This window comes from Coregonus clupeaformis, chromosome 26, assembly GCF_020615455.1.
Source record: "Coregonus clupeaformis isolate EN_2021a chromosome 26, ASM2061545v1, whole genome shotgun sequence".
Classification (NCBI taxonomy): Eukaryota; Metazoa; Chordata; class Actinopteri; order Salmoniformes; family Salmonidae; genus Coregonus; species Coregonus clupeaformis.
In genome coordinates, this window is record NC_059217.1 from 21,570,830 (window position 1) to 21,596,433 (window position 25,604).

General features: G+C 44.4%; 1 protein-coding gene across 4 annotated transcripts in view; it reads left to right on the forward strand.

Moving 5' to 3' along the window:
* The window catches only part of LOC121540283 (nuclear factor 1 C-type-like), a 121,321-nt gene that overhangs the window by 72,069 nt on the left and 23,648 nt on the right, over positions 1–25,604 (forward strand). For all 4 annotated transcript variants that reach the window (XM_041849043.2, XM_041849044.2, XM_041849045.2 and 1 more), the window contains exons 3-5: positions 10,868–10,939; positions 11,270–11,344; positions 16,681–16,804. In XM_041849043.2, coding sequence (XP_041704977.1) covers positions 10,868–10,939; positions 11,270–11,344; positions 16,681–16,804 — 271 coding nt within the window. The remainder of the gene's footprint in view (positions 1–10,867; positions 10,940–11,269; positions 11,345–16,680; positions 16,805–25,604) is intronic.

The following is a 25,604-nucleotide window of genomic DNA, read 5'->3' on the forward strand; positions in this document are numbered from 1 at the left end:
AGGGCATTTCAGGACAAGTGCTACGTCACACCCTCAATCTTTCCTCCATCCCCTTCTCCCTCCCTACCTCACACACTCACTCACTCACTCACTCACTCACTCACTCACTCACTCACTCACTCACTCTCTCTGTCAGTAGCCATTACTGCATCATATTATTGAAACAAATGTTATGCCAGAGAGGGTCAATCTTAGTTCAGAGTATAATATTAAAGTTACAATAACACACCAGTTAGTGATATATCGAGAGAACAGCATGACAACAAGTCTTTCAACTCTTTTTAAAGTTACTTTATATCTCCTTCAACCTCATGGATTGCATTTGTGATTGATTCCACCCTAATTTTGATTAGAACCATAACCGTCTATCGCATGTTTTTTAATCCCACACAGATGGAAGGAGCCTCAATCTTGACTGATCTGTTGTTTTTAGTTTCCATGCAAAATAAATGACAACCGTCTGTTATTTTATTCAATTTCTCCAGTCTTAATCAGAGTAGGATTTCAGCAACAACAACACACTGTATTATCTTGGTGACTCTAGCCAGGTTAGGATAGTTGTTAACTGTAGGGTGTGGATTGGGAATAATGACAATGTTCATGGCAGTGATGCTTCCCCTAATTCCACTAAATCTGATATGGTAATCAGGCCCAACGTCTCCTCAGTGTAATCAGGCAGAGCAGAGCCCCAGGACAGGCTTCTGGCACTGCAGATAATCAACCCTCCCTCCCTCTGAACTGGGGAGATGTGGGGTGAAAGTAAGGTGGTACGGTCCGGGACAGCGTCCCGGCAAAATAAATAGTGGGGGTATGCCGTACCGGTAAAACATGAGCCTATCACAATAATTCAAACAAAATGTCAAGACAACTGTAGGCTATTACACCACTATTTATCATTACCGCATGTCAGAGGCATGAAAAACGGGTGGTATAGCCTACGCTCCAAAATGTGATGTAGTTTGACCAGAACACTGACATTTTGCCAAGGCAGAGATGTGTGGGCGACTTCGAGATGCGTGCGGACAGCAGTGGACACTTAAATTCTGGCCTAATGACAATTACTAAATGTCATTACACGTTTTGGTGTTTTGTGTAACAGATGTCTCTTTCCATTCACCACTGTTTAGAGGATGGAAATTTGTTTCGAGTGGATGAACGTGTGCTGGTAGCCTAGTAAAGGAGCCCTTTGAAGTGATTGTTTGACAATCAGATGAGAACATCATGACTGGTTTATGACACAATAAAAGGTAATACATTTTATAAGTTAAATGACAAATCTTTACAACTAGGCCCACAGAGATACTATTGAATTAATAGGGATTCTATATGTAATTATATGATTAGGCCAATGAAATTGTTTAGTAAGGAGGTCCTGTCCCGGGAAGAAATTATATCTACTTTCTCCCCTGGATGTGACATGCACCACCACGTAGCCTACGTCAGGGGTGGAAACACAACTTCAGGGGGAAAGATAACTAGATAACTGTTGTCCTGTAACTGCCTTTACCCTCCCACCGAACCAAGGACAGTTTCATCTTCTCATGTCTTGGGGTGGTATCTAAGAATCGCAAAGCCACAGCTTTGAGAGTGCGTCATGCAGATACAGTATTCTTATGAAATGTACTTGGTCACCCCTTTCCCCCACCGCTTTATTGAATTGATTGAATCCAGACTTATGTGCGTTTTCCTGAATGATTTACCTATGCTCAGTAGGTCTACCTCTCAAAGTCTATATCCACCATACCCAAGATATGAGTCAGTCCCAGAACCCCAGCCCTCCCAGATCCCCTTTTGACAAGACAATTTTCCCTCCAGAGGGATTCCTTTTGCCTTGTAGTTGAGGTTAAGTCTTTAGGCACCAGTGCCAAGCCACAGTCCATCAACTTGAGCTGCCATCCATCCATCCAACACATCATATCACCCAGGCAGGCACCAGGCAGACACCCAGCTATCTGCAGGAAGAGGGTTGCCTCAGATGACCTCCTGTGTTGATCCTCTGCTCTCTCTCTTGACACTTGTGGCACGCGCTGCAAGTTTGATAGGAGTGCTGAGATAAGTGGTGTGAATGGAGAGATTGTTAAGTGAGGGCTTCAATTTCAAGGCTATACTTTCAACGAATTTTCCAGTTTGAAGAAGTATCTTCAATAGCATATTAGAATGAGCAGAATCTGTATCTAAACTAAACATCAAATCAAATCAAAATCAAATCAATTTTTATTTGTCACATGCGCCGAATACAGCAGGTGTAGACCTTACAGTGAAATGCTTACTTACAAGCCCTTAACCAACAATGCAGTTTTAAGAAAGAATACCCCCAAAAAATCGTCGAGGTGAATCATGAGACCTACAGAGATCTCTCTCTCTCTGTCGCTCTCTCTGTGTCTCTCTGTTTCTATGTCTCTCTGTGTATCCAGACTGCACTTTGACAGCTGACAGATTTGTGCTCCTCAAAAGAACACAAACAATCTTACGAAAACCACTCTGGTCGGTTAACGACCTCCCTTTTTCTTTCTGGTCGCTGCTGGCTCAACCCTAACATGTGGCGTAAAGATGCCAGAGTGTCAGACCACCTATGTCTGACTCTCATTAGCCTCCCTGACATCACTGGCTCACTTCAATGTTGCACCAATAGGATGGATGACAGCATCTGCATCTGCCAATTAAATGTCCCGTAGTGACTGATTACCAGGGGAGAACAACTGCCCCCTCTCATTGAAGCCATGGAAGTTCAAGTCTGACCGCGGTACTGCAGGCATTGTTAGCAGAAAACAGGATTCCCATTAAAGTGAATGCAAAAATGGCAGTCTTCATGGTCAATCTTCATGTGACTAAAAATATGATGTATGTCCTTGAACCAATTATTTTTAAATCGCACACAGAAGACGTTATAAGGATTATTTAGTTGCTAATGGCAGCCTACAGTATCCCAGTAGGCCTTTAACTTGAGTTACTCAATGAAAGGGGGCAGCACTGAGCTAGCCTGCTACGTCACTTCCTGGAGTAACCGACTTCATTTGGCTTCAATGTGCTATTGAGTCCTCACATAAGAATGAATGGTGTCACGTGATCAATGGCTTTGTCCATTCAAATATACAGTCATTGCTGATTACACTTGTGCTTTAATTTAATGTATTACAGTAGATGTAGTGTAGCCTAAGATCCATTGCTGGTTTGCGGAAACACTCATCAGTCAATTCAGGCTCATCCTGTGTGTATGTGACAGCTGTCTCATGGCACCACTGGCCTCCACATACACCTAGGCCAGGGCTACTAGGGAAAGTTTTTAAAAATGGTAATGACATATTATAATAGTGTAACTAACTGGCTTGGTGTACAGTATGTGAGAAGTGATTATTGACCACACAGAATAACAAGGCATTGGCCCTCTGTGTAAAAAATTAGCTGGGCAGACAGACAGAGAGCAGTAAAGTGAGACATTAATATCCTTCGGGGGGTCTGTCCATGAAGTTGTTCCTAGAGCATAGCATTGTGGTCTGATACATGTTATTGTTTGCCATCAATTCAGCTCTCTGGCTCACGTTATTGTCATTCCAGTAAAGTCCTCTTAAAACTGGAGACAGAGGGTGTAGAGAAAGGGGTCAGCGAGCTAGCCAGGGGTTCTCACCACAGTGAAATTATGCTATGGATATACTGCATTGTTGCCAAGCCAGAAAAGCCTATTTGAAAGGGAATCTGCTGTGAATGGAAGACAAAGGGAGTGTGAAGGACAGCCTGCCTGCATGGTGGTAATTCATTTCTGTTGAGGGTCCTGGTGGTGGAGGTGGTGGTGGGAAGACTCCTGGAGCTGTCTCCAACACAAACAGGCCAAACAGGCCGCGCCGCCCACCCAGGTAGGAGATGCAAAGGCAGGCTACCACACAGTCACTGTGCTGCCCTGTCGATACGGGGAGGCTTGAGCATAGTGTCACTATACAGATGTAGGATCTTAATTTGAGCCAGTTTGCTACAGCAGGGAAATAAGCCTGCAGCAACAGGAAATGTTCATTATTATGTGGATTATAATTAATGGACATTTTTGTAGGGGTTGATACATTTTCCAAGTTGGAATTACAAACTTTAAAAAATTCAAATGCACTACAAATTTGCATTTTCTGTTGTGCTTGAAAATTCTCAGCAACAAAAGAGTGATCAAATTAAGATCCTACATCTTTATGTTATCAGGTGACCAATTCAGATTGGTCAAATAAAGGGTTAAATACGTGAACTGTGAAATAAAAAAGCTTGGCTGAAAGACCCCATCATGCTGTTCTCATACTTTAGCCACATACCAAAGACTCACCTATGATTGAAATAAAATTATGGGAGATGTTCAGATTATGGTTGATGGTAAAGATGCATGTGTTTTATCATTCATTATTTCATGTGCAAGGTTTTGTGTGCACACCGCTCCACGGGTCCTCGCAAATGACATGTTGCGCTCAAATTGCAGGGAGAGATCTTTATAGCCAATCCAAAAGGGATGGTGGGTGGTTTAAAACCTTACATATAAATATATATTTTAATATGTCTATGAAATCCGTCCAAAAGAAACTTGAAAAGAACACAGCGTTCGCATCTGGTTTTTTATATTGTGGTTTGTGGAAAAGCAGGAAAAATAGAGTTTTATAATTCTTTACACACAACACAAGCGAGGCCTTCTCTGGAGCTATTAAAGCCCAGGACTAGTCACTATAGTTGTTTAATAGCTCTCCCTGTTGGAATAAAAATCCCCTGACCTCCCGTGGCACGACTCACGCTGACAGCACTAATTGGAGTCGGGAGACTCCCTGGCTTCTTTCACTCTGGAAGTTCAATTATCACTTTCTGCCTCTTACAAAATATCTCTTTCAGTCTTTCTCGTTTGACTTGCTATGTGGAGACAAGTACCAAGAGGGAGCTCAGAGAGGGGTCGTTCCTTTGACTGCAAATCATGGCAGAGTCAGCGTTTGTGTGCCTTACTGTCTTTGTTCATACTGTGTGCTGCACAATGTGTAGTGTCTGTGTGTTTTAGCCTACATGAGCAGTGTGTGTGTGTGTGTGTGTGTGTGTGTGTGTGTGTGTGTGTTCGTGTGTGTGTGTGTGTTCGTGCGTGCATACACACATGCAGACACGGTGTCCTCTGTATCTGAGTGAGTATCCTTCCCCCAGCTGGTAGCTATTCCTCTCCTGATTGAGCAAAAAGCCTGGTGTGTTATTACTGTCATGCCGCCCCCACCCCTTAAAGACCCACTACCACAGGAAGCTGCCCTCTGCTGCAAGAAAAGGTCAGCTGGTCCAATTATCAGAGCCCACCATTTTCACACAAATGCCTGACTTCCTGATATCCACTGTAACCCACTCCTTTCCTGGAATCTCAGTCGGCCAGCAGCGGGGCTGGAAGTTTGGCTTTTTGCAGCTACGTAGTGTGCTTCTTTACCGTTGACATATTTTTCAGCTGCCTGACTTTGCCCATTAATTTTGCTTTAAAAATAATGTATTGTGACATTATTTGACGACAACCTGACCTCTACCCTACTTTTCTTTTACCTGTCATCTCATTTTCTCTCCCTTCATCCTTCTCTGTGCTTGCGTCTCACTTTTTATTCTCCAGATCCCTGTATTTTTTTCTGTCTGTGTTTTACAGTGGGCCGGTGCTGTTTATCAGTTAGAGAGCTGTGCAGTGTGTTTGACAGACGTGACTTAGGGCTCTCCTCTGCTCAGTTCTCCTCAGCGTAGCCTCTCTCTCTCTCTGACTCCATATAGGACACTTCAGTGCTCCAACACATAAAAGGATGGCTGCATTAAATTAAAGTCAGTACTGCAGCGCCTCATTCTCTCATGCTCAGCATTTTTTTCTGAATGAATTAAAAGGAGAATGCTCTCCAAGCTGACTGAGGGCTCTGTAATTCTGCAAAGACTTTCATTTGTGTAATCAGAGCGAGTGACCCTCACTGTGTATGTTTCAGCAACAACCCAGCTTTAGGCTAAAGCTGTAGGAAAATCTACCTTGAAATATATAGTATAAACAGGATTAAAGCAGCCGTCTACCAGCCAAGCCAGTGCAGTCAGCGAGGTTAGCTATTTTGAATGTAAATTAGCGGTCTCTGCACCTTATTCTGAATAAATTAGGATTAGTTTAACAACGCCATGGAACTCATTAGACGGTTAGATAATTTGGCCAATAAAATATTTCTGTAGGATTGGTTTCTATGTGGATTCTGGTCTAACAGGCCAGTCCTCTTCTATTTGATGTCTCCCATTCTAAATGTTAAACAGCGTGGGGAGTTTGTGGGTGGGTAGGGCGGCTGGGGCTACCCATGCAGACTCAGACTGTCTGCATGGGCAGAAACTGACGTAGGAAGAGGAGAGGCAGAGAAGTGCAAGCAAGAGGGGGAAAGAAATCGAACAGATAGTGAAAGAGGCTATCAATGTTTTTTTTGCTGTAATATCTCTGCGTTGGCTAGGTTCTTGTCATTCCAAGAAAATTTGTTTGAAATTGAATTGAAGATGTGAAATTGATTGGGGTTGCTGAGGGGAGAAGGGAGAGATGGAGAGGGATAGAGGGGTAGAAGCAAAAATGAAGGGAGAGGGGTGAGCTCGGTAGCTCTGTTGCTGGGGCAGAACTCCATTGATTGGTTTGTGCTCTAAGCTCAGCTGCAGTGAGCTGAACAATCTTACCACAGAGAAACACTGAGACAGACTGCTGAGAAAGATTACAAGAGGGAGCCCCTGGTGTTAGATCATGGCACAAGCACTATATATTGTTTTATTTACCTGCATTTTCCAATATTACTCCAAACTAGTAAAGCATACAATATGCTTCAACATACTACAACAATAAGTAAACTGTAGATATTCATGTTGTGGGAAACGTGTACGGTATTGTGGTTGAGAATTTAATATGAGTGATATAAGTTCTATCCTATACTGAAGGGTTGCTTTCCCATAGTGGTCTTACATCAGCCAGTAGAGCCTAGATGAGCTTTGCTCCAGCACAGTTAATAGTGCTAAAAAGAATATTACTGTGATTACCTTGTTACACACTACAGAGAGGCTATCAGTTACAAATTGGATTTGAATTGACTGTTCAATTCCAATTCCATTTGAGATTTTTAAAAAGACAATCGGTTTGATCGTTACCACCGACACAGATGGCAAAAGCTTGATTATTGTAATGAATTTGTGAGTTATCGCTACATATTAAAGTCTCTCATAGTAGGTGGGTCATGTTCATTAAGTTATTTTTCCTAATGTCTCCAGTAAGGGCTGTAGTATTGAGAGCACAGTTGAGAGCATGTCTGTGATTCATATTAAATTCCTGCTCTAAGTTATAAGCGAACAGACAAGTCATAATTGTTTCCGTATTTTGACCTATGTTGTTCCACTGTTACATCATCATTGCTCTGGTTCTCGTTCCTGCTAGAAACTGAGCTGCTGGAGAAATAGCTCCTCTCACCCAGTGACTGATGGGAAATGGGTTTGGGAGAAGCCAAAAATGCCCAGGCACCAGGGTAAATGTGAATAGACAGCCTTGCCTCCAAATCCCTCACTTGGCTTCCTCTGTCCACTTCAGCCGGCAGTGTTGGCTTTAGCCAGCCAGCCGCTGTATTTACAATAATGTCATGAGATCAAAATGAAACCAAATACTGGGTGCATTGTAGAAATTCAAATTCACCAGCCTTGTGGTTTTCCTGTTATTGGAAAATGTATACTGTACAAAGGGTTGTGTTACAACAATTAATCTCTCAGTTACGAGTATACTTGCAGCTTGGACCATATCTCTGGTGGTGGGGGACTTTTATGAGTAACTGTGGTCAGTTTACTTCAGACAAGCATTTGTCCCCTGGTTGGACTGAGGAGGGAAGCTACTTTGCTTCCCTGTGCTTGTAATGCTGTCTGTCCTGTGTTGTAATTTAACTGTGACACACTGTGATTGCAGAGTAACTCAGCTAGAATGAGTTTCTGGTTAACTTCCATAGCAAAAATGTATTTCTCTCTCAAAACCCTTACTCTGTGCATCTCTCTACCCTCTCTATTTCTCTATTTCTCTCTTTATTCCTCACTTTCTCTCTTTCTCTCTGTCTGCCAACAGCAATTAAGTGGCACTGCTCTGTCTCTCTCTCTTTTCGTCTTTCGTCTGAAGGGGTGATTTGGCACAGGAGCATGCTGGCACTCTTCAACAGGGTTAGTTATACTTTGTGTGTTCTTGCTCTGGGCGAGAGAGAGAAAGAGAGGGGGAGGGAGAGAGTGAGTGAAAGAGAGACGGGAGAAAGAGCAATCTAAAATGGCTGCCAACACTAAGCTCCTCTGCACATGAAATGTCTGCCAAAAATTATGTTTAGTTGAGCGATCCCTGGCCAGAAAAATAACTTACTTGGAAAGAAAATAGCAACAACAAGTGCCACAACAAATAGATATGAATAATAAATGTGTAAAGATGTGGTCGGGAATATGAGGGTGAGGATAGAGAGAGAAAGAGAGGAGAGATATCGTTTTTCGTCAAATTCTGAAAGTGTATAATAACACATTTTCAAAGTGTTTATCTTGATGTGAATTATTTTTATTTTTATTTTTTTAAATAACAAGTTTAGGGACAGGGTGGGGCAGTAAGTAGATCAGTTTCGCCCTCATTGAACCCTGTTCAAGCTCACGAGGGGACAGCTGCGATTTCCATTTAATATCCGTTCTGACATTTATTAATTTATCACATTTGAATGGTATCTCAGAGGTGTTGGAGATTTGTTCATTAACTCTTACAATCCTGGAATGATAAAACCATCAAAACGATATGACTTGAAAACATTACAACACGATGTTAACAGTTAACAAAAATGCAGTCAACTGCTTTCGGAGGGAAAATTGATGGTCTCTTGTTTCGGCCACGTTTTATTGCATCATCATGGCATCAAAGAAGATGCAAATAGTCCGGGTAGCCATTTGATTAGCTGTTCAGGAGTCTTATGGCTTGGGGGTAGAAGCTGTTACGAAGCCTTTTGCAACCAGTCAGGATGCTCTCGATGGTGCAGCTGTGTAACTTTTTGAGGATCTGAGGACCCATGCCAAATCTTTTCAGTCTCCTGAGGGGGAATAGGCTTTGTTGTGCCCTCTTCACGACTGTCTTGGTGTGTTTGGACCATGATAGTTTGTTGGTGATGTGGACACCAAGGAACTTGAAGCTCTCAACCTGCTCCACTACAGCCCCGTCGATGAGAATGAGGGCGTGCTCGGTCCTCTTCTTTTTCCTGTAGTCCACAATCATCTCCTTTGTCTTGATCACGTTGAGGGAGAGGTTGTTATCCTGGCACCACATGGCCAGGTCTCTGACCTCCTCCCTATAGGCTGTCTCATTGTTGTCGGCGATCAGGCTTAATTATGGTGTTGGAGTCGTGCCTGGCCATGCAGTCATGGGTGAACAGGGAGTACAGGAGGGGACTGAGCACGCACCCCTGAGGGGCCCCCGTGTTGAGGATCAGCGTGGCGGATGTGTTGTTACCTACCCTTACCACCTCTTTTGCTATCATTCTCTCTTTATTTTGCTCTAGGTGCCAGGGATTTTGTCTGAGGGTGGCCTGCCTAGAATCCGCTGCAGCTTTTAGCAAGAATGTATTGGGTATTAAAGATAGCAGAGGAGCGAAACAATTGAAGGAGTTTCATTGGCCAAAGTAAAATCAAGATGGCTATTTTATGTTTTTGTTTTGCAGTTTTTTTCATTGTCTTTCTACTACAGTAGATTAGCCACAGAACAAACCACAACCCAGAGGTCGACCATACTCCTCAATCAGTTCAAATGCTGCCTGCCAATATTTTAGCACATCCCCCCATGATAGTGATTATAAGCTTGAGCACTATCGAAGTGGCTGTCGAAGAACGTATAAAGGGGATAAGGTAGAAATAATGCCATTCTCTACAGAGCTTCATGAAGAAGACAGTCATTGCTACCTGTGTGGTGGTGCAGTCTGCTGTGGTTGTCACACATAACGGTAGGGTGTCTGGCTCACTTGTCCAGTGTAGAGGGAAGTCCAGAGGAAGCGGGGTGCTCGTTCTAGTGACGGGGATTCAGTGTGAATATTGCAATGAGGCACTCCCTCCACAGGCTCTAAACTCAAACATGTGGAGCAATGTGGAATGTGTGTGGCTTTGATCCGCGAGTGGAATCATGCCTATCTGATAGAGGAGGGCCCTATTTATTTATCTTTAGGTTTTTACTGCTGTTCCGTTTGACTCTTTGTGGTAAATCTAGTATGCTCCCCATTCTGGTTTGGACTGCACTCTATTTATTTAGCTTATATTATCTGCATTTGCCAGGTGAAGCAAATATTAAGTTCACACAAATAAAAGTTGATTTTTTGGTTGGATTGTGTGGCCTTGCCATTGTTGTGATGCTTTACTGAGTGTACATTCTGGCTGAACAAATATATTAGCCTGCCAGAAACCTTTTTGGATTCTAGTTAGATTTGCCAAACAAGGCAGTTATATAATGAGGTATTTGGATCATGTTTCACATTTTTGTGGCAGGCCAATTTAATTTTTCTGAAACCCTACTTGTTATAATAGCTTTAGTACTATCTATAAACTTTGAATTGAATATAGTACTTATTTTGATCCACCTAATAATCTATCCAGTGACAAACCAATGTTACAGTAAAGACCCTGGATGTTGCTTTGGGGACCTTTGGGCCCCGGCTGTGATATTTGTCCCATTATTTCTCACTAAATATGTTCATTTTTGGAGACTGTTTCTAACTTCTTAATCACCCTCAAATGAGCCTTTTAAATGGTAGAAACTGAAACAAATTATGCTGGGTTTAGACTTATGTATCTTACCCCTGACCCCCTCTGTCTCTCTCTTTCTCCCCCCCTCTCTCTTCCTTTCCTTCCCTCTCTTCAGAGTCAGAGCAGAGCAGTAGCCCACGCACAGGTATTGGGTCAGATCAGGAGGATAGCCGAGCTGCCACCATGGGTAAGGGGCCCCATCGACTCACACACACATCCAAATACCAACACACACTGAAATATTCATACACATTTACACACTGCCAGACAGTGACATAAGCACTGAGCTAGTTATTCATCTAGCACTCGCAGACACACGCAATACCTTTCACTGTAATATTTGGAATCCAATATATTCCAGGTTGCTGTTAGGCTAAAACATATGGGCATGTGCTTTACTGGCTTGCTGATACTCTGTCATTTATTGTGTCTTTGTCTTAAAAGTGAGAAGTTACTGTAATGTTTGTTGTATTATGTCACAGAACTCTCTATGGTGACTCAAATCTGTGTTTTCCAGATGCTCCTGAGTTTCAGGAAAGCTTTGTGACGTCAGGAGTTTTTAATGTAACAGAGTTGGTGCAAGTGTCCAGAAGTAAGATTTTACATATTTTATTTAGCTACTTATGTTTTTATATATTTGTGGTTGAATGGATGGACGGAGTGTGTTGGTGCAATAACATATTTTTGTTACCGTTCTTTCTTAAAACGTCATGTGTGGCTACTTTCCTTATAACTTCCTAGCCATAACTTACACAGCAACATGCTTAGGAGCTGGGCATGTGTCACATAAACTATGGTGATTAAAGTTCTGACAACCCTCTTCCGTGAAGAATGAGCTAGCTCACGGTCTCTGGCCCTCAGGGAGCGGGTGGAAACTCCCAGCCTCTCTGGCAGCAGTCACACTGCTTCCCTCAGTAGCTGAGCTCCTAGTCTCTACATTGCTGCGTGTTTCACTACTGCTATTCAACCATAACCCCATCAGATGGATACACAGAGGTAGGAAACACATGGATGGTATAACAGCCTAGGTGACAAAGATGGTAGTGAATATCCAGATCCAGGATTACGGGAGATACTAACGTAATCCACTTACAGCATTAATCACAGACAACATGCAGAGTAAACCCCTCCTTACTGTCTACACCCCATCAGACACTCAATTTGATTTCTGACCGGGCATCAGATCATATGGCTTTAGGATGACATTATTTATGACTTCCTCATCATTTATGTTGTTTTATCTGTCTCATGGTGGACTGTGGATTGTGCAGATGTTATATCCATTTAATATGTTCTATTCACATTGCCAAGGCTATGTGCTCTGTGCTGTGTGCTTTGAGCTTTGTGATTGGCTGGGGATGCTGTGCTCACCAGGCCTGACATTAGTGAATTAGGGCCACATTAACACAGCCCCCACATGGCCAGCCAGCCTCGAATCACTCTGTATGAATAACCATTGTCTCCCAGCCACACAGACCTCACTAGTCACCACCTGAGACCTCTATTCACTTACCCTACAAGTCATAATTTACATACGTTATTTCATTATGTTTATAAATTGAGTTTAATCAGATTTGAAAGGCAGCTTAAGTGAAGGGAGCTGAAGGGAGAGATGCTCACCCATCTGTCATATGTAATTGATCACGTTTTCAGTTTCCACAGTGATAATGCCTTTCTCAAAAGGGTCAATCTTCATCTGTCATTCAAAATAAATGCTATTCAGTATGAACGACAAGCTCTGATGAGTGTACATTCACTCACATACACAGATTTTTTTCAAAGGTCCCTGTATGCATGGCACTCAAGGGTACAGAAAGCACTTCCTTCTCCAAACAGCTAGGCTGCCCACGACAGTTGAAACAGAGCAGTACATAGCCAATTGCTTTGCCCTAGTTTTTGTCAGGCCCGCAATCTGGAGTCCACGCACTGCAAGCCTCTGTACATGGCCGAGACTGCCAAATATCAGCGCCACCTTCTTGTACCTACACACGAGGCTGTCCAAGCGTGCCGCAAGGGGCTGGTACTTAAGCAGCTTCTCGGCAAAGGCCTACTCCATGTAGCCGTCAAATGAGCAGCCCACTTCCAAAATGAGCACCTCCCCATGGCCTCCTCCCTCAACAACAATATCTGGCATATTTGGCACACAGGAAAACATCAACATCAAACCAGCTTCCCCTTACACAAGAATGTTTATGCATGTGTGCTGTTGGTGAAACTACTTGTCTCACCTCACTGGCTATCAGGTCAACAAGGTGGTCATGTCTAGCAATGTACAAATCCTTGTATGAACAGCAGCCATTCACAACATGGGCAATGGACTCCATTACATTTGACTAATGTAGAATAAAAAATGGGTCATAGCTTGCAGGGTACCAGAGTGCTAGATGATATTTTGTTGGTAGAACTTGCAGCCTCGCCTTAACAGTAAAGGTGAGAATGTCCTCGCTGACGGCAGCATTCTGGTACATGGAATGGGGACAGAGTGGTCAGCACAGTCCACAGCAGCGAGTTTCCCCTGCAGCCTCAAGCCAGTCCAGTGTTGCAGTAGTTGCATCCGTCTGATACCAAGGAGTGTTGTCCTGGATGTAGAATGAGATGTTCCATCATGGGTGACAGAAGCCTCCACAACAACACTGCGATCTGCCACAACTGCATCAGGCAGTCACTGGCTCAGTTTGCATATCAGTCCGTGTCCACCTGAGCTCCACTCCAGTCTGGTTGCATGTCTCCTGAGCTGTTTTTGCTGTTTCCTTGTGCTCATCTCCTCCTCCCACCTCTGTACACTGCTCTGGCAGAGCTGCCGCCAGGTGGAATGGTCGGCAGCAGCAGCTTCCTCTAGGTCTGTGGGTTTGATCTTGCACTTCTTCAGCAACGTTTTCAGCTGGTCCTTATAGCGCTTCATCTGCCCCCCTGCAGACCGCCGGCCAAGATGTAGCTGACGCTCCTGAGACATTCTAATGACATGCCCAAGCCAGCGCAGTTGGTGTTGGGTGACCATGGCCTCCATACTCTTGCAGTTGGTCTTAGCAAGTATTTCTGTATGGGGCACACGGTTGCACCAGGTGATTCCCAGGATGCGCTGCAGACATCTTATGTGGAATCGCTCTAGCTGCTTGTTGTGGCGACTGTAAGTGACCCAGGCTTCACAGCTGTAAAGAAGTGTGGTGATGCAGACGGCTTGATAGACAGCAACTTTGATGTGGAGGTGATCCCTGTTTTGGAAGACCCTGCATCTGAGTTTCCCGAAGGCAGCAGATGCTTGCTTGATCCTGTTTTGAATTTCGAGGTCGATGCTGCAGTCCTCCGAGAGGATGCTGCCCAGGTATTTGAATGACGGGACTATTGCCAGTGATTTGTGTTAAATTGTGAAGACAGTCATGGTGGGTGGAGGGCTGGATCTCCATTGGCAGACCACCTCTGTCTTGGTGGTGTTGATAGACAGTCCCATCCTGCTATAGACCTTCACAGCCGTTACATGGATGGACTGAAGGTGTTCCAGAGTGTGGGCCACAAGAGCACAGTCATCAGCATACTGCAGCTCAAAAACCTGCTCCGTCGAAACCTTGGTGGTTGCTTGGAGCCTCCTGATGTTGAATAGGTTTCCATCCAGCCTGAAGTCCACTGCAACCCCGCTGCTGTCCTCAAGCTCCTTGTGGAGAAGCTGGGTGACACATAGGAGGAAGATGTTAAAGAGTACAGGTCCCAGCACACACCCCTACCTCACACTGACTCCTGCCCTCTTATGGCCACCCGAGCCATAATCCCATCATGGAACTGGCAAAGGATGTTGACAAATTTGTCTGGACAGCCAAATTTGAGTTGAATGCCTTGGAGAGGTCGACAAAGGCCATGAATAGGTCCTGATGTTGTTCACGGCACTTCTTCTGGAGTTGCCGTGCCGTGAATATCATGTTGACCATACTCCTGTTCTTTCTGAAGCCGCATTGTGACTCTGGCAGCAGTTCCTCTGTGATTTTATTCACCAGCCTGTATAGCCTCACCTTGGCCAGGACCTTGCCGGCAACAGCCAGAAGGGATATCCCCCGGCTGTTGCCGCAGATGGACTTGTCACCCTTGTTCTTATAGATGGTGACAATGTTTGCATCCCGCCACTGTTGGGGGACATTCTCCCGGTCCCAAACCTCAGTGGTGTACTGGTGGAGCGTTCTGGTGCAGAAGGAACGTACCTTCTTAAGTAGCTCTGCCGGGATGCTGTCAGCACCAGTCTTGTTGTTCTTGAGGGAACGGATAGCTGATAACACCTCACACACACACACACACACACACACACACACACACACACACACACACACACACACACACACACACACACACACACACACACACACACACACACACACACACACACACACACACACACACACAGCTGACAGCTGACAGCTGATGTAGAATGCTGTAGATATAATTATCAAAACTAAATGAGTGAGTGAGTTATTATGATGCATAGGGAACACATTTCACATTACACCTGTCAAACTCACTCTCTGTTTCACATTACACCTGTCAAACTGGCTCTCTGTTTTTATGTGTCACACCTTGCCTGACTAATTGGAGTAAATGTAGAAGTTAAAGACTTCAATTAACCACCTGCGAGCTGGCCTCTCCTGGGGAAAAGACTGCTAGTCCATATTCACCCCCTCGACTCCCCAAATCCTCAGCTTCCCCGATGCTATGCTATAACAACTATCACCTGCACCTCTGTTTATGTGACACATTCAGATTTAGTTTTCATATCACAAACTCCACAACACTTGTATCATGTATTTACGCTAATATCGATGCTCGCCTTTTGCCCCCAAGAGGTGTTGATTTAGATTTTAGACTACATAATTAGCTTATTTAACTAATCTGTTACTTTTAAGTGCATTCCACTTTATTTACCAAGGCCTCATGTGGGATGCATATCCTAGGAGACATTAGCTGCCTATTAGAAATGATGAGTTCTCCACTGACCTACTTTACCAGTGTAATTAAACAGAGAAAAATGTGTTGTAATTACTGAGCTTGTTTACATCACCACAGCTATCCAGCTCAACTATAGAAATAGAATCCCACACATTGACTTGAATGGGGATTCCTGTTCTAATATTTAAATTTCTATGCATTCAACCACGCCTGCTCGTGTTGGCAGTTCCCTCCCTGGTTACTCTTCTTTGGCCAGAGGTTCCTTTAAGGTGCACGTGAGGGAATTTCTACACTGTAGATCCATGAATCTTCCTTTTGTGTTGTGTTCGCCAGCGTCTCAGTACAGTGTTTAGTCAGGGAGAGATTGATCGCCTGGGGATCTGTAGTGATGCCATCCCACTGTTAATAAGCATACCTGCCCTAACAAATGGGCCATTGTTCTCCGAGCTCACTGTGTCTCCCCACGGCTCGGTACAATACAGTACATACTAGCATAGTAGAGTGCAACAACATCTCTGTCCACTCCACTCCAGCCAGACACAGCACAGCAGCAGGCAGCCATTAATGCACATGGCCATATTTATTTATTTTATTTCACCTTTATTTGTGTATATAAAGGACATTAGTGGAAACGTGAGAGGGGAAATGGGGTAAATACTGATAGATGGCTAGACAGCCCCAGACCCATAATGCTACATCCTCATGCTCTTGTCTCGAGAGCTGAAGTACGGTAGCAGACTGCAGCTGGGATTGTCCACTTTTTGGAGCTGTTACAGAGAAGCGCACACAGATACAACACAATATTTTTGCTCACACAGCGACACAATTCTTCAGCAGCGATGTATGAGTGAGCTTGAGGATGGTGCTACATGTCATTTATGCAGATGTTTGAGTATTATACCATAGATAATTGCATGTTTAATTGAAAGTAATGTGCAGTGTGTGACATGTTCCTCCACTGACTGACCTGTCGTCCCCCCTGTGTGTGTTTGCTGTGTGCAGCTCCGGTGGTGACCGGGGCAGGCCCTAACTTTTCTCTTGGGGAGCTGCAGGGGCATCTGGCCTACGACCTCAACCCCTCAGGGGTGGGCATGAGGAGAACCCTGCCCAGCACCTCCTCCAGCGGGTCAGTACCAGCCCCAAAACACACACATGCATACACACACGCACACAATCTAGACTGGAAATGAACATATTGCATACACTACAAAGGCACAAACTTGCGGCACAGTACACTTGTTTTATTAATGTTGGTACTACTCTACCCTGTGAATACATTCACATTTAGAGAGAATGTTAGAATACATTTCAGGTTAACAGGAGCCTTGCATAAATGAATGGCTGGATGTGCAAACACTTAGGCCAATGAGAGGAGGACTGCATGTTTTTTCATGGGTGCACAGAGAGCAGTGTCCTTTTGCTGAAAGCACAAAACGTTAACTAAAAGAACAATGGCTGTTCTTCAGATGACTGCAGGCTATGTGATTTATCTGGAGGTGTACTCCACTGCCAAAATACCAGCTGTGATTTATTGTCTTATTTGACACTGTAAATGTCAAGTAAAGCTGGGACAAAATGAGACTGTAAATAAACTGGTTTACCTGAGGGTCCTGGAGCTACTCAGTTTCCTACCGGTCATCTTCTGATTGCTGTTGTTGACCCACTTGTGTACTGTGTGTGTGAGTGTGTGTGTGTGTGTGTGTGTGTGTGTGTGTGTGTGTGTGTGTGTGTGTGTGTGTGTGTGTGTGTGTGTGTGTGTGTGTGTGTGTGTGTGTGTGTGCATGCGTGCTATCGCGTCAAATTAGCCTCTAAAGTCCATTGTGCGCGAGATGACGCTGTCGAGCAAAATTAAACATAATTGAGCTAGCAAACACTTAATCAAGAGCTCAGAGGATGGGTCCCACGAGCAGAGGATGAGTGCCGCGAGAGCACAGACCAGTCGAGAGCGCAGAAATTTGGTCGAGAGAGCAGAGGATGTGTCCCACGAGTGGACAGGCCAAACTTGAGAGCTAGCAAGTGTTACTTTGGGCGAGCAGAACATCATTGCCGCAGATCAAAAAGAAAAATGTCAGAATAAAAAAATATAGAACTATAAGCAAAGAAACATGGTTCAAACGTGTACAAAATAAATTTGAAAGCATCAAATTGTCCACCAACAATAGTCACCGGTCTTTGTCAAGTTCTCACTCTCAATTTGCTCAAGTCTTGGCACCTTTGGGTTTCAATTAATAGTTTTTCTCGATTGGATTTCAGGCTGGTGGGGGGCGGGCTTAGAGGTGGGTTCGTGTCTAGAAACCTTAAGATTGGTCACTTACACTGGAGTGATGGATGAACTAACAAACACATACCGCCCAGCCCTATGGAGACACAAAGGGTAGAACCTGCTACATTAACAGTACATAACCAGTGCCAAATAATAGAATGTAAACTAATATGATTAACCAGCTAAACTCAGGTTAACATGTCATCATGGTACACACAGCATTCAAAGGAGGACTGAGGACAAAGCAACGGCATGCATTCAGCAAACATTTAAATGAGGAAAACAAATGATAGTTTTATAGTAATTGTCTGATTGGGAACTACCATTGACTATCAAATTATTTCAATTTGGCATTGGAAGTTGTATTGAGTACAGGCAGTAATACAGAAGTAAAATCGCATAGGGAGTCACATCAGATCAGATGTTATCAGCAAGCCAGAGCCATCTGTGGAAAGAGCACAAGTAGAACAAAGATATATGTGCTGCAAACAGATAAAATGTATCATTCAAGATAAGATTCCACCTAAAACAATGACATGAGCTCTGTCCCAATTAATCTCATCTTAACTCCTCACTTCCTCTCTACTCGAATGCTTCTCAAAACCGATTGGAGGTCTGAGGCGAGGAACCTAGGATCCTCTCCTCTGATGGGGTTTTAGAAGGAGGCACGGAAAAACGACGCAAGGAATCGAGGAAAGATAAAATAGCACAGATCTGTGCCATGTTTGCCTCAATATGGAATGGCAGACGTCACTATGTGGGACCACGCCCCTATCCACATCGACCGGACCGCAGTGGAGAAGGTGAAGAGCTTCAAGTTCCTCGGCGTACACATCACTGACAATCTGAAATGGTCCACCCACACAGACAGTGTGGTGAAGAAGGCGCAACAGCGACTCTTCAACCTCAGGAGGCTGAAGAAATTCGGCTTGGCCCCTAAGACCCTCACAAACTTTTACAGATGCACAGTTGAGAGCATCCTGTCGGGCTGTATCACCACCTGGTATGGCAACTGCAACGCCCGCAACCGTTGGGCTCTCCAGAGGGTGGTGCGGTCTGCCCAATGCATAACCGGGGGCAAACTACCTGCCCTCCAGAACACCTACAGTACCCGATGTCACAGGAAGGCCAAAAAGATCATCAAGGACATCAACCACCCGAGCCACGGCCTGTTCACCCCGCTATCATCCAGAAGGCGAGGTCAGTACAGGTGCATCAAAGCTGGGACAGAGAGAGTGAAAAACAGCTTCTATCTCAAGGCCATCAGACTGTTAAATAGCCATCACTAGCCGGCTACCACCCGGTTACTCAACCCTGCACCTTAGAGGCTGCTGCCATATATACATAGACATGGAATCACTAGCCACTTTAATAATGTTTACATACTGTTTTACTAATTTCATATGTATATTCTGTATTCTACTGTATTTTGGTCAATGCCTCCTACATTGCTTGTCCTAATATTTATATATTTCTTCATTCCATTCTTTTACTTTTAGATTGGTGTGTATTGTTGTGAATTGTTAGATACTACTGCACTGTTGGAGCTAGGAACACAAACATTTCACTACACCCGCAATAACATCTGCTAAATATGTGTATGTGACCAATACAATTTGATTTGAGCAGAGGCGTACAATCCACGCCATTCATCAGTATTATTGAGCAATAATGTAAATGTAAATGTAAATGCAATAAGAAACCTTCTTTAGACCTTTAGTTAAGAAACACATAAATGAGCATACACATATGTTTAAGGATATTTAAGTATTCATACAAGACTGTTGGGAGTGCGGTGCCATACCTTTAGCTCCCTGGTGCAGCTGACACGCTAAAGATAGAGTTGCGGGAGATGTCTGTGGAGGGGGTCTTGACCACGTTCTGGCTGTTCTCCAGACAGCAGTAACGTTGGAACGTGTCCCAGGCACTGTTGGTGGCCACGTCACCTCCCTCAGAACCAGTGAATATCTACAGGTTCTTACAGTGGGGCATCCACACAATGTATAGAGAAGACAGAAAGATACAGAGAATGGAATTAGATTTAGTATGGAGTCGAAGGGCTGAATCCCAACTTTAAATCCTTGTACCTTGAATTTGTTCTTTAGTGACATCAATGCATTATTTATGCACAAGTCTCAGTTGTGTCTAGGTGTTCAACAGTGTGTGTGTGGGGACTAACCGAGTCAATGAGTGTGCATGGGGACTGGACATCACTGAGTGCAGAGTAGAGGGGCAAACTCAGACGAACAGTGTAGTCCATCCCTGGCTCAAAACACTGGTCTGGGGAGCACCACATATCTGAGGAGACAAGAGAGAGAGAGGAGAGGTCACAAAACACTGCACTAAATCACACGCAAGAAAAGTGTGTGCAAACAAAACGCAGGCCTGTAATACAGGGTGTATACAGACTCAGAGTAGACTCATATACACAAAACGTATATCCTACACTACACACACACACTTGCATACACAGACCCATTACTCACGCTCTCACGTGCAACAAACATACACAGAGAGAGAGACTAGGTGTGTTTATCGTGATCCAGGGTGGAGGAGTATCATCTGGTTGTCGTCATCAGGCATGGTGTTGGCACAGCAGCTGTTTGTTGAGATGGGACGCATCACCTCCTCCCACTGGTCCAGTAACTATGCCAACACAACATAGACATTGGAGTTTGATGCCCATGGTCAGGACTCCACTGAGGAAGGTGGAGGGATACATACTGTATGTGCTGAGTTGTGGAGGGATACAAAACGGCCTGCGTTTTGTTTGCACACACTTTTCTTGTGTGTGATTTAGTGCGGTGTTTTGTGAACTCTCTCTCTCTCTTTCTCTCTGCAGTACAATGGCGCCGGAGGGGATGGCTTCCGTTTTATGGACTCTTAACCAACCGTGCTATTTTGTTTGTTTATTCGCATTGTTTGTAACTTGTTTGTAACTTATGTTGCTGCTACCGTCTCTTATGACCGAAAAGAGCTTCTGGACATCAGAACAGCCATTACTCACCTTGAACTGGACTAATCATTTTTCTTTAATGAGTCGGACGAGAGGGATTTGCTCCAGACACCCGACAGGACCCTCATCCCCGTCATTCGCAGGAGAAAGAGAAGGAGATATCGCGGAAGGAGATCGGGGTGCCTGATAAGGAGCCGGCGACGAGTGGCTAATCTGCCTTTGCAATTGGTACTATTGGCCAACGTATAATCAATGGATAATAAAGTGGACGAACTAAAAGCACGTATATCCTACGAACGGGACATTAAAAGCTGTAATATCTTATGTTTCACCGAGTCGTGACTGAACAACGACATGAATAACATACAGCTGGCGGGTTATACACTGTATCGGCAGGATAGAACAGCAGCCTCTGGTAAGACAAGGGGTGGCGGTCTATGTATATTTATAAACAACAGCTGGTGCACGATATCTAAGGAAGTCTCAAGGTTTTGCCTGCCTGAGGTAGAGTATCTCATGATAAGCTGTAGACCATACTATCTACCAAGAGAGTTTTCATCTATATTCTTCGTAGCTGTTTATTTACCACCACAAACCGATGCTGGCACTAAGACCGCACTCAATGAGCTGTATTCGGCCATAAGCAAATAGGAAAACTCTATTCCAGAGGCGCAGCTTCTAGTGGCCAGGGACTTTAATGCAAAGAAACTTAAATCCGTTTTACCTCATTTCTATTGGCATGTTAAATGTGCACCTAGAGGGAAAAAAACTCTAGACCACCTTTACTCAACACACAGAGACGCATACAAAGCTCTTCCTCGCCCTCCATTTGGCAAATCTGACCATAATTCTATCGTCCTGATTCCTGCTTACAAGCAAAAACTAAAGCAGGAAGCACCAGTGACTCGGTCAATAAAAAAGTGGTCAGATGAAGCAGATGCTAAGCTACAGCACTGTTATGCTAGCACAGACTGGAATATGTTCCGGGATTCTTCCGATGGCATTGAGGAGTACACCATATCAGTCACTGGCTTCATCAATAAGTGCATCGATGACGTCATCCCCACAGTGACTGTACGTACATACCCCAACCAGAAGCCATGGATTACAGGCAACATCCGCACTGAGCTAAAGGGTAGAGCTGCCGCTTTCAAGGAGCGGGACTCTAACCCGGAAGCTTATAAGAAATCCCTCTATGCCCTCTGACGAACCTTCAAACAGGCAAAGCTTCAATACAGGACTAAGATCGAATCGAACTACACCGGCTCCGACGCTCATCGGATGTGGCAGGGCTTGCAAACTATTACAGAATACAAAGGGAAGCACAGCCGTGAGCTGCCCAGTGACACGAGCCTACCAGACGAGCTAAATTACTTCTATGCTCGCTTCGAGGCAAGTAACACTGAAACATGCATGAGAGCATCAGCTGTTCCGGACGACTGTGTGATCACGCTCTCCGTAGCCGATGTGAGTTAGACCTTTAAACAGGTCAACATTCACAAGGCCGCAAGGCCAGACGGATTACCAGGACGTGTATTCCGAGCATGCGCTGACCAACTGGCAAGTGTCTTCACTGACATTTTCAACCTCTCCCTGTCTGAGTCTGTAATACCAACATGTTTCAAGCATACCACAATAGTCCCTGTGCCCAAGAACACTAAGGTAACCTGCCTAAATGACTACCGACCCATAGCACTCACGTCTGTAGCCATGAAGTGCTTTGAAAGGCTGGTCATGGCTCACATCAACACCATTATCCCAGAAACCCTAGACCCACTCCAATTTGCATATCGCCCCAACAGATCCACAGATGATGCAATCTCTATTGCACTCCACACTGCCCTTTCACACCTGGACAAAAGGAACACCTATGTGAGAATGCTATTCATTGACTGCAGCTCAGCGTTCAACATGATAGTGCCCTCAAAGCTCATCACCAAGCTAAGGACCCTGGGACTAAACACCTCCCTCTGCAACTGGATCCTGGACTTCCTGACGTGCCGCCCCCAGGTGGTAAGGGTAGGTAACAACACATCCGCCACGCTGATCCTCAACACGGGGGCCCCTCAGGGGTGCTTGCCCAGTCCCCTCCTGTACTCCCTGTTCACTCATGATTGCATGGCCAGGCACGACTCCAACACCATCATTAAGTTTGCAGATGACGCAACAGTGGTAGGCCTGATCACCGACAACGACGAGACAGCCTATAGGTAGGAGGTCACAGACCTGGCCGTGTGGAGCCAGGACAACAACCTCTCCCTCAACGTGATGAAGACAAAGGAGATGATGGTGGACTACAGGAAAAAGAAGAGGACCGAGCTCGCCCCCATTCTCATCGATGGGGCTATAGTGGAGCAGGTTGAGAGCTTCAAGTTCCTTGGTGTCCACATCACCAGCAAACTAACACGGTCCAAGCACACCAATACAGTCGTGAAGAGGGCACGACAAAACCTATTCCCCCTCAGGAGACTGAAAAGATTTGGCATGGGTCCTCAGATCCTCAAAAGGTTCTACAGCTGCACCATCGAGAGCATCCTGACTGGTTGCATCACTGCCTGGTATGGTAACTGCTCGGCCTCCGACCGCAAGGCACTACAGAGGGTAGTGCGTACGGCCCAGTACATCACTGGGGCCAAGCTTCCTGCCATCCAGGACCTCTACACCAGGCGGTGTCAGAGGAAGGCCCTAAAAATGGTCAAAGACTCCAGCCACCCTAGACATAGACATTCTCTCTACTACCACACGGCAAGCGGTACCGGAGCGCCAAGTCTAGGTCCAAGAGGCTTCTAAACAGCTTCTACCCCCAAGCCATAAGACTCCTGAACAGCTAATCAAATGGCTACACAGACTAGTCATTCTCTTATTGTAACTGCAGAAAAACTGCCAGAGTAAAAGTAATAAAATCTGTATTTCAAATAGACTGTATCTCAATGTTTACACTATTTTGGTTATTTAGTTCGGAATTTGATCTCTCTTGACTCCCCCTTACCCCATCTTAATCAAGGGTGTCTTTGCCAGTAAGGCCCTTCATTGTCTGTTCTCACCCTGCCTCTCCCTTCTCCGCCACTCCCTCCCAGTCATGCTGGTCTTCCAAGTCCTCCTTCCATCCTAACCCCTCGTTAACTTAGCTAGCTAGCTAGATTCAATGCTCTTTGTTAAACTAAAGATAACTTTTATATGTGGTTAAACTCTAGCTAGCTAACTAGCTAGCTGCTAGCTGATGCTAACATATCTTGCCTAATCAATAGCCTGCTTTAATAACAGAAGACCAAATAACTAGCTACCTACTTCAATTTCAATATTAAAATCATAGCTAGTTGACTAGTTGGTTGGCTAAATTCTCTACTGAAAAACTATAGAGCTTACATTTTTATCGTCAGCCATCATCCCTACTTCATTACCAGCATCACCTTGCTTTTCACCGTTACAATCCGGTTTCCATTATACAACACAGCCAAAACGTCAAAATTGGCTGTACTGTAAAAATTAATGAAAACAAAAATATGCTTTTTGGTCTTAATTTAAGTTTAGGATTAGGCATAAGGTTAGCAGTGTGTGGTTAACGTTAGGGTTAAGGTTAGGGTTAAGGTTAGGGTTAAGGTTAGGGTTAAGATTAGGGTTAGGTTTAAAATCACATTTTAAAAAGAGAAATAGTAGAAATAGGCGGGGTTTAGCCATAAAAATTATGACTTTGTGGCTGTGTTAACTAGGGCTGTGGCGGTCATGACATTTTGTCAGCCGGTTATTGTCATGCAAAAGACTGCCGGTCTCACGGTAATTGTCCGTTAATTAACATAAACAAGTTTAGCATCTCCAGGCCTACACGCAAACAAGCAGCTGATGAAATGCTTATAAAGTCCTGTGCCATTATTGTATATTATATGATTTTATAGTAAGAAGAATATAATTGAACCTAGCTCAATAAAATAGAAAGCATATTTGTCCCATTCCGGAGCAAGTGCACATATGAAGTGGCTATGTTGAGCGTAAAAGTGATCATTTGAAACAGGTCCTATACGCTAGATTTAGAATTATTTGGCAACTTTAGTTGTGAAGGATACAAACCTTAGAATGTCTTAGAAATCAAAACATATATGGGCTGCATGATGCGACTATAGGCTATTGATGATTCGCAAAAAAAAGCTTGCGCTCTGTTCCTTGCCTCAGGCTGCACAGATGTTCTCTCATCGAGTGATCATATTTTCACCCATCAGACTATTCTCAATTTAATCTCGTCTTTACTGTAAAACTAGTTTAGATTTAGAATGGCCCATTATCAAATGGGCAGGGGCAGGGGCAGGGGGAAAAAGACATGTCATCCGTATGCTATCGAATAGCTAAATGGAGGCCACACGCTTTCCCGCCAGGTCTGTTTTTCAATGATGCCGGGTAGGCTACTTGGAGCTGTGCTTAATATGAGCAGCTGAGAAATAAATATAAGAACACTCATTTCACTCCACGCATCAACCACTGTTTGAGGAGCATTTTTCCCCCCAATTTCGTGATATCCAATTGGTAGTTACGATCTTGTCTCATCGCTGCAACTCCCCAACGTGCTCGGTCAAGACATGCGTCCTCCAAAACATGACCAAGCTGTGCTGCTTCTTAACACACTGCTCACTTAGCCCGGAAGCCAGCCGCACCAATGTGTCAGAGGAATAACACTGTTCGACAGACAACCAAAGTCAGCTTGCAGGTGCCCAGGCC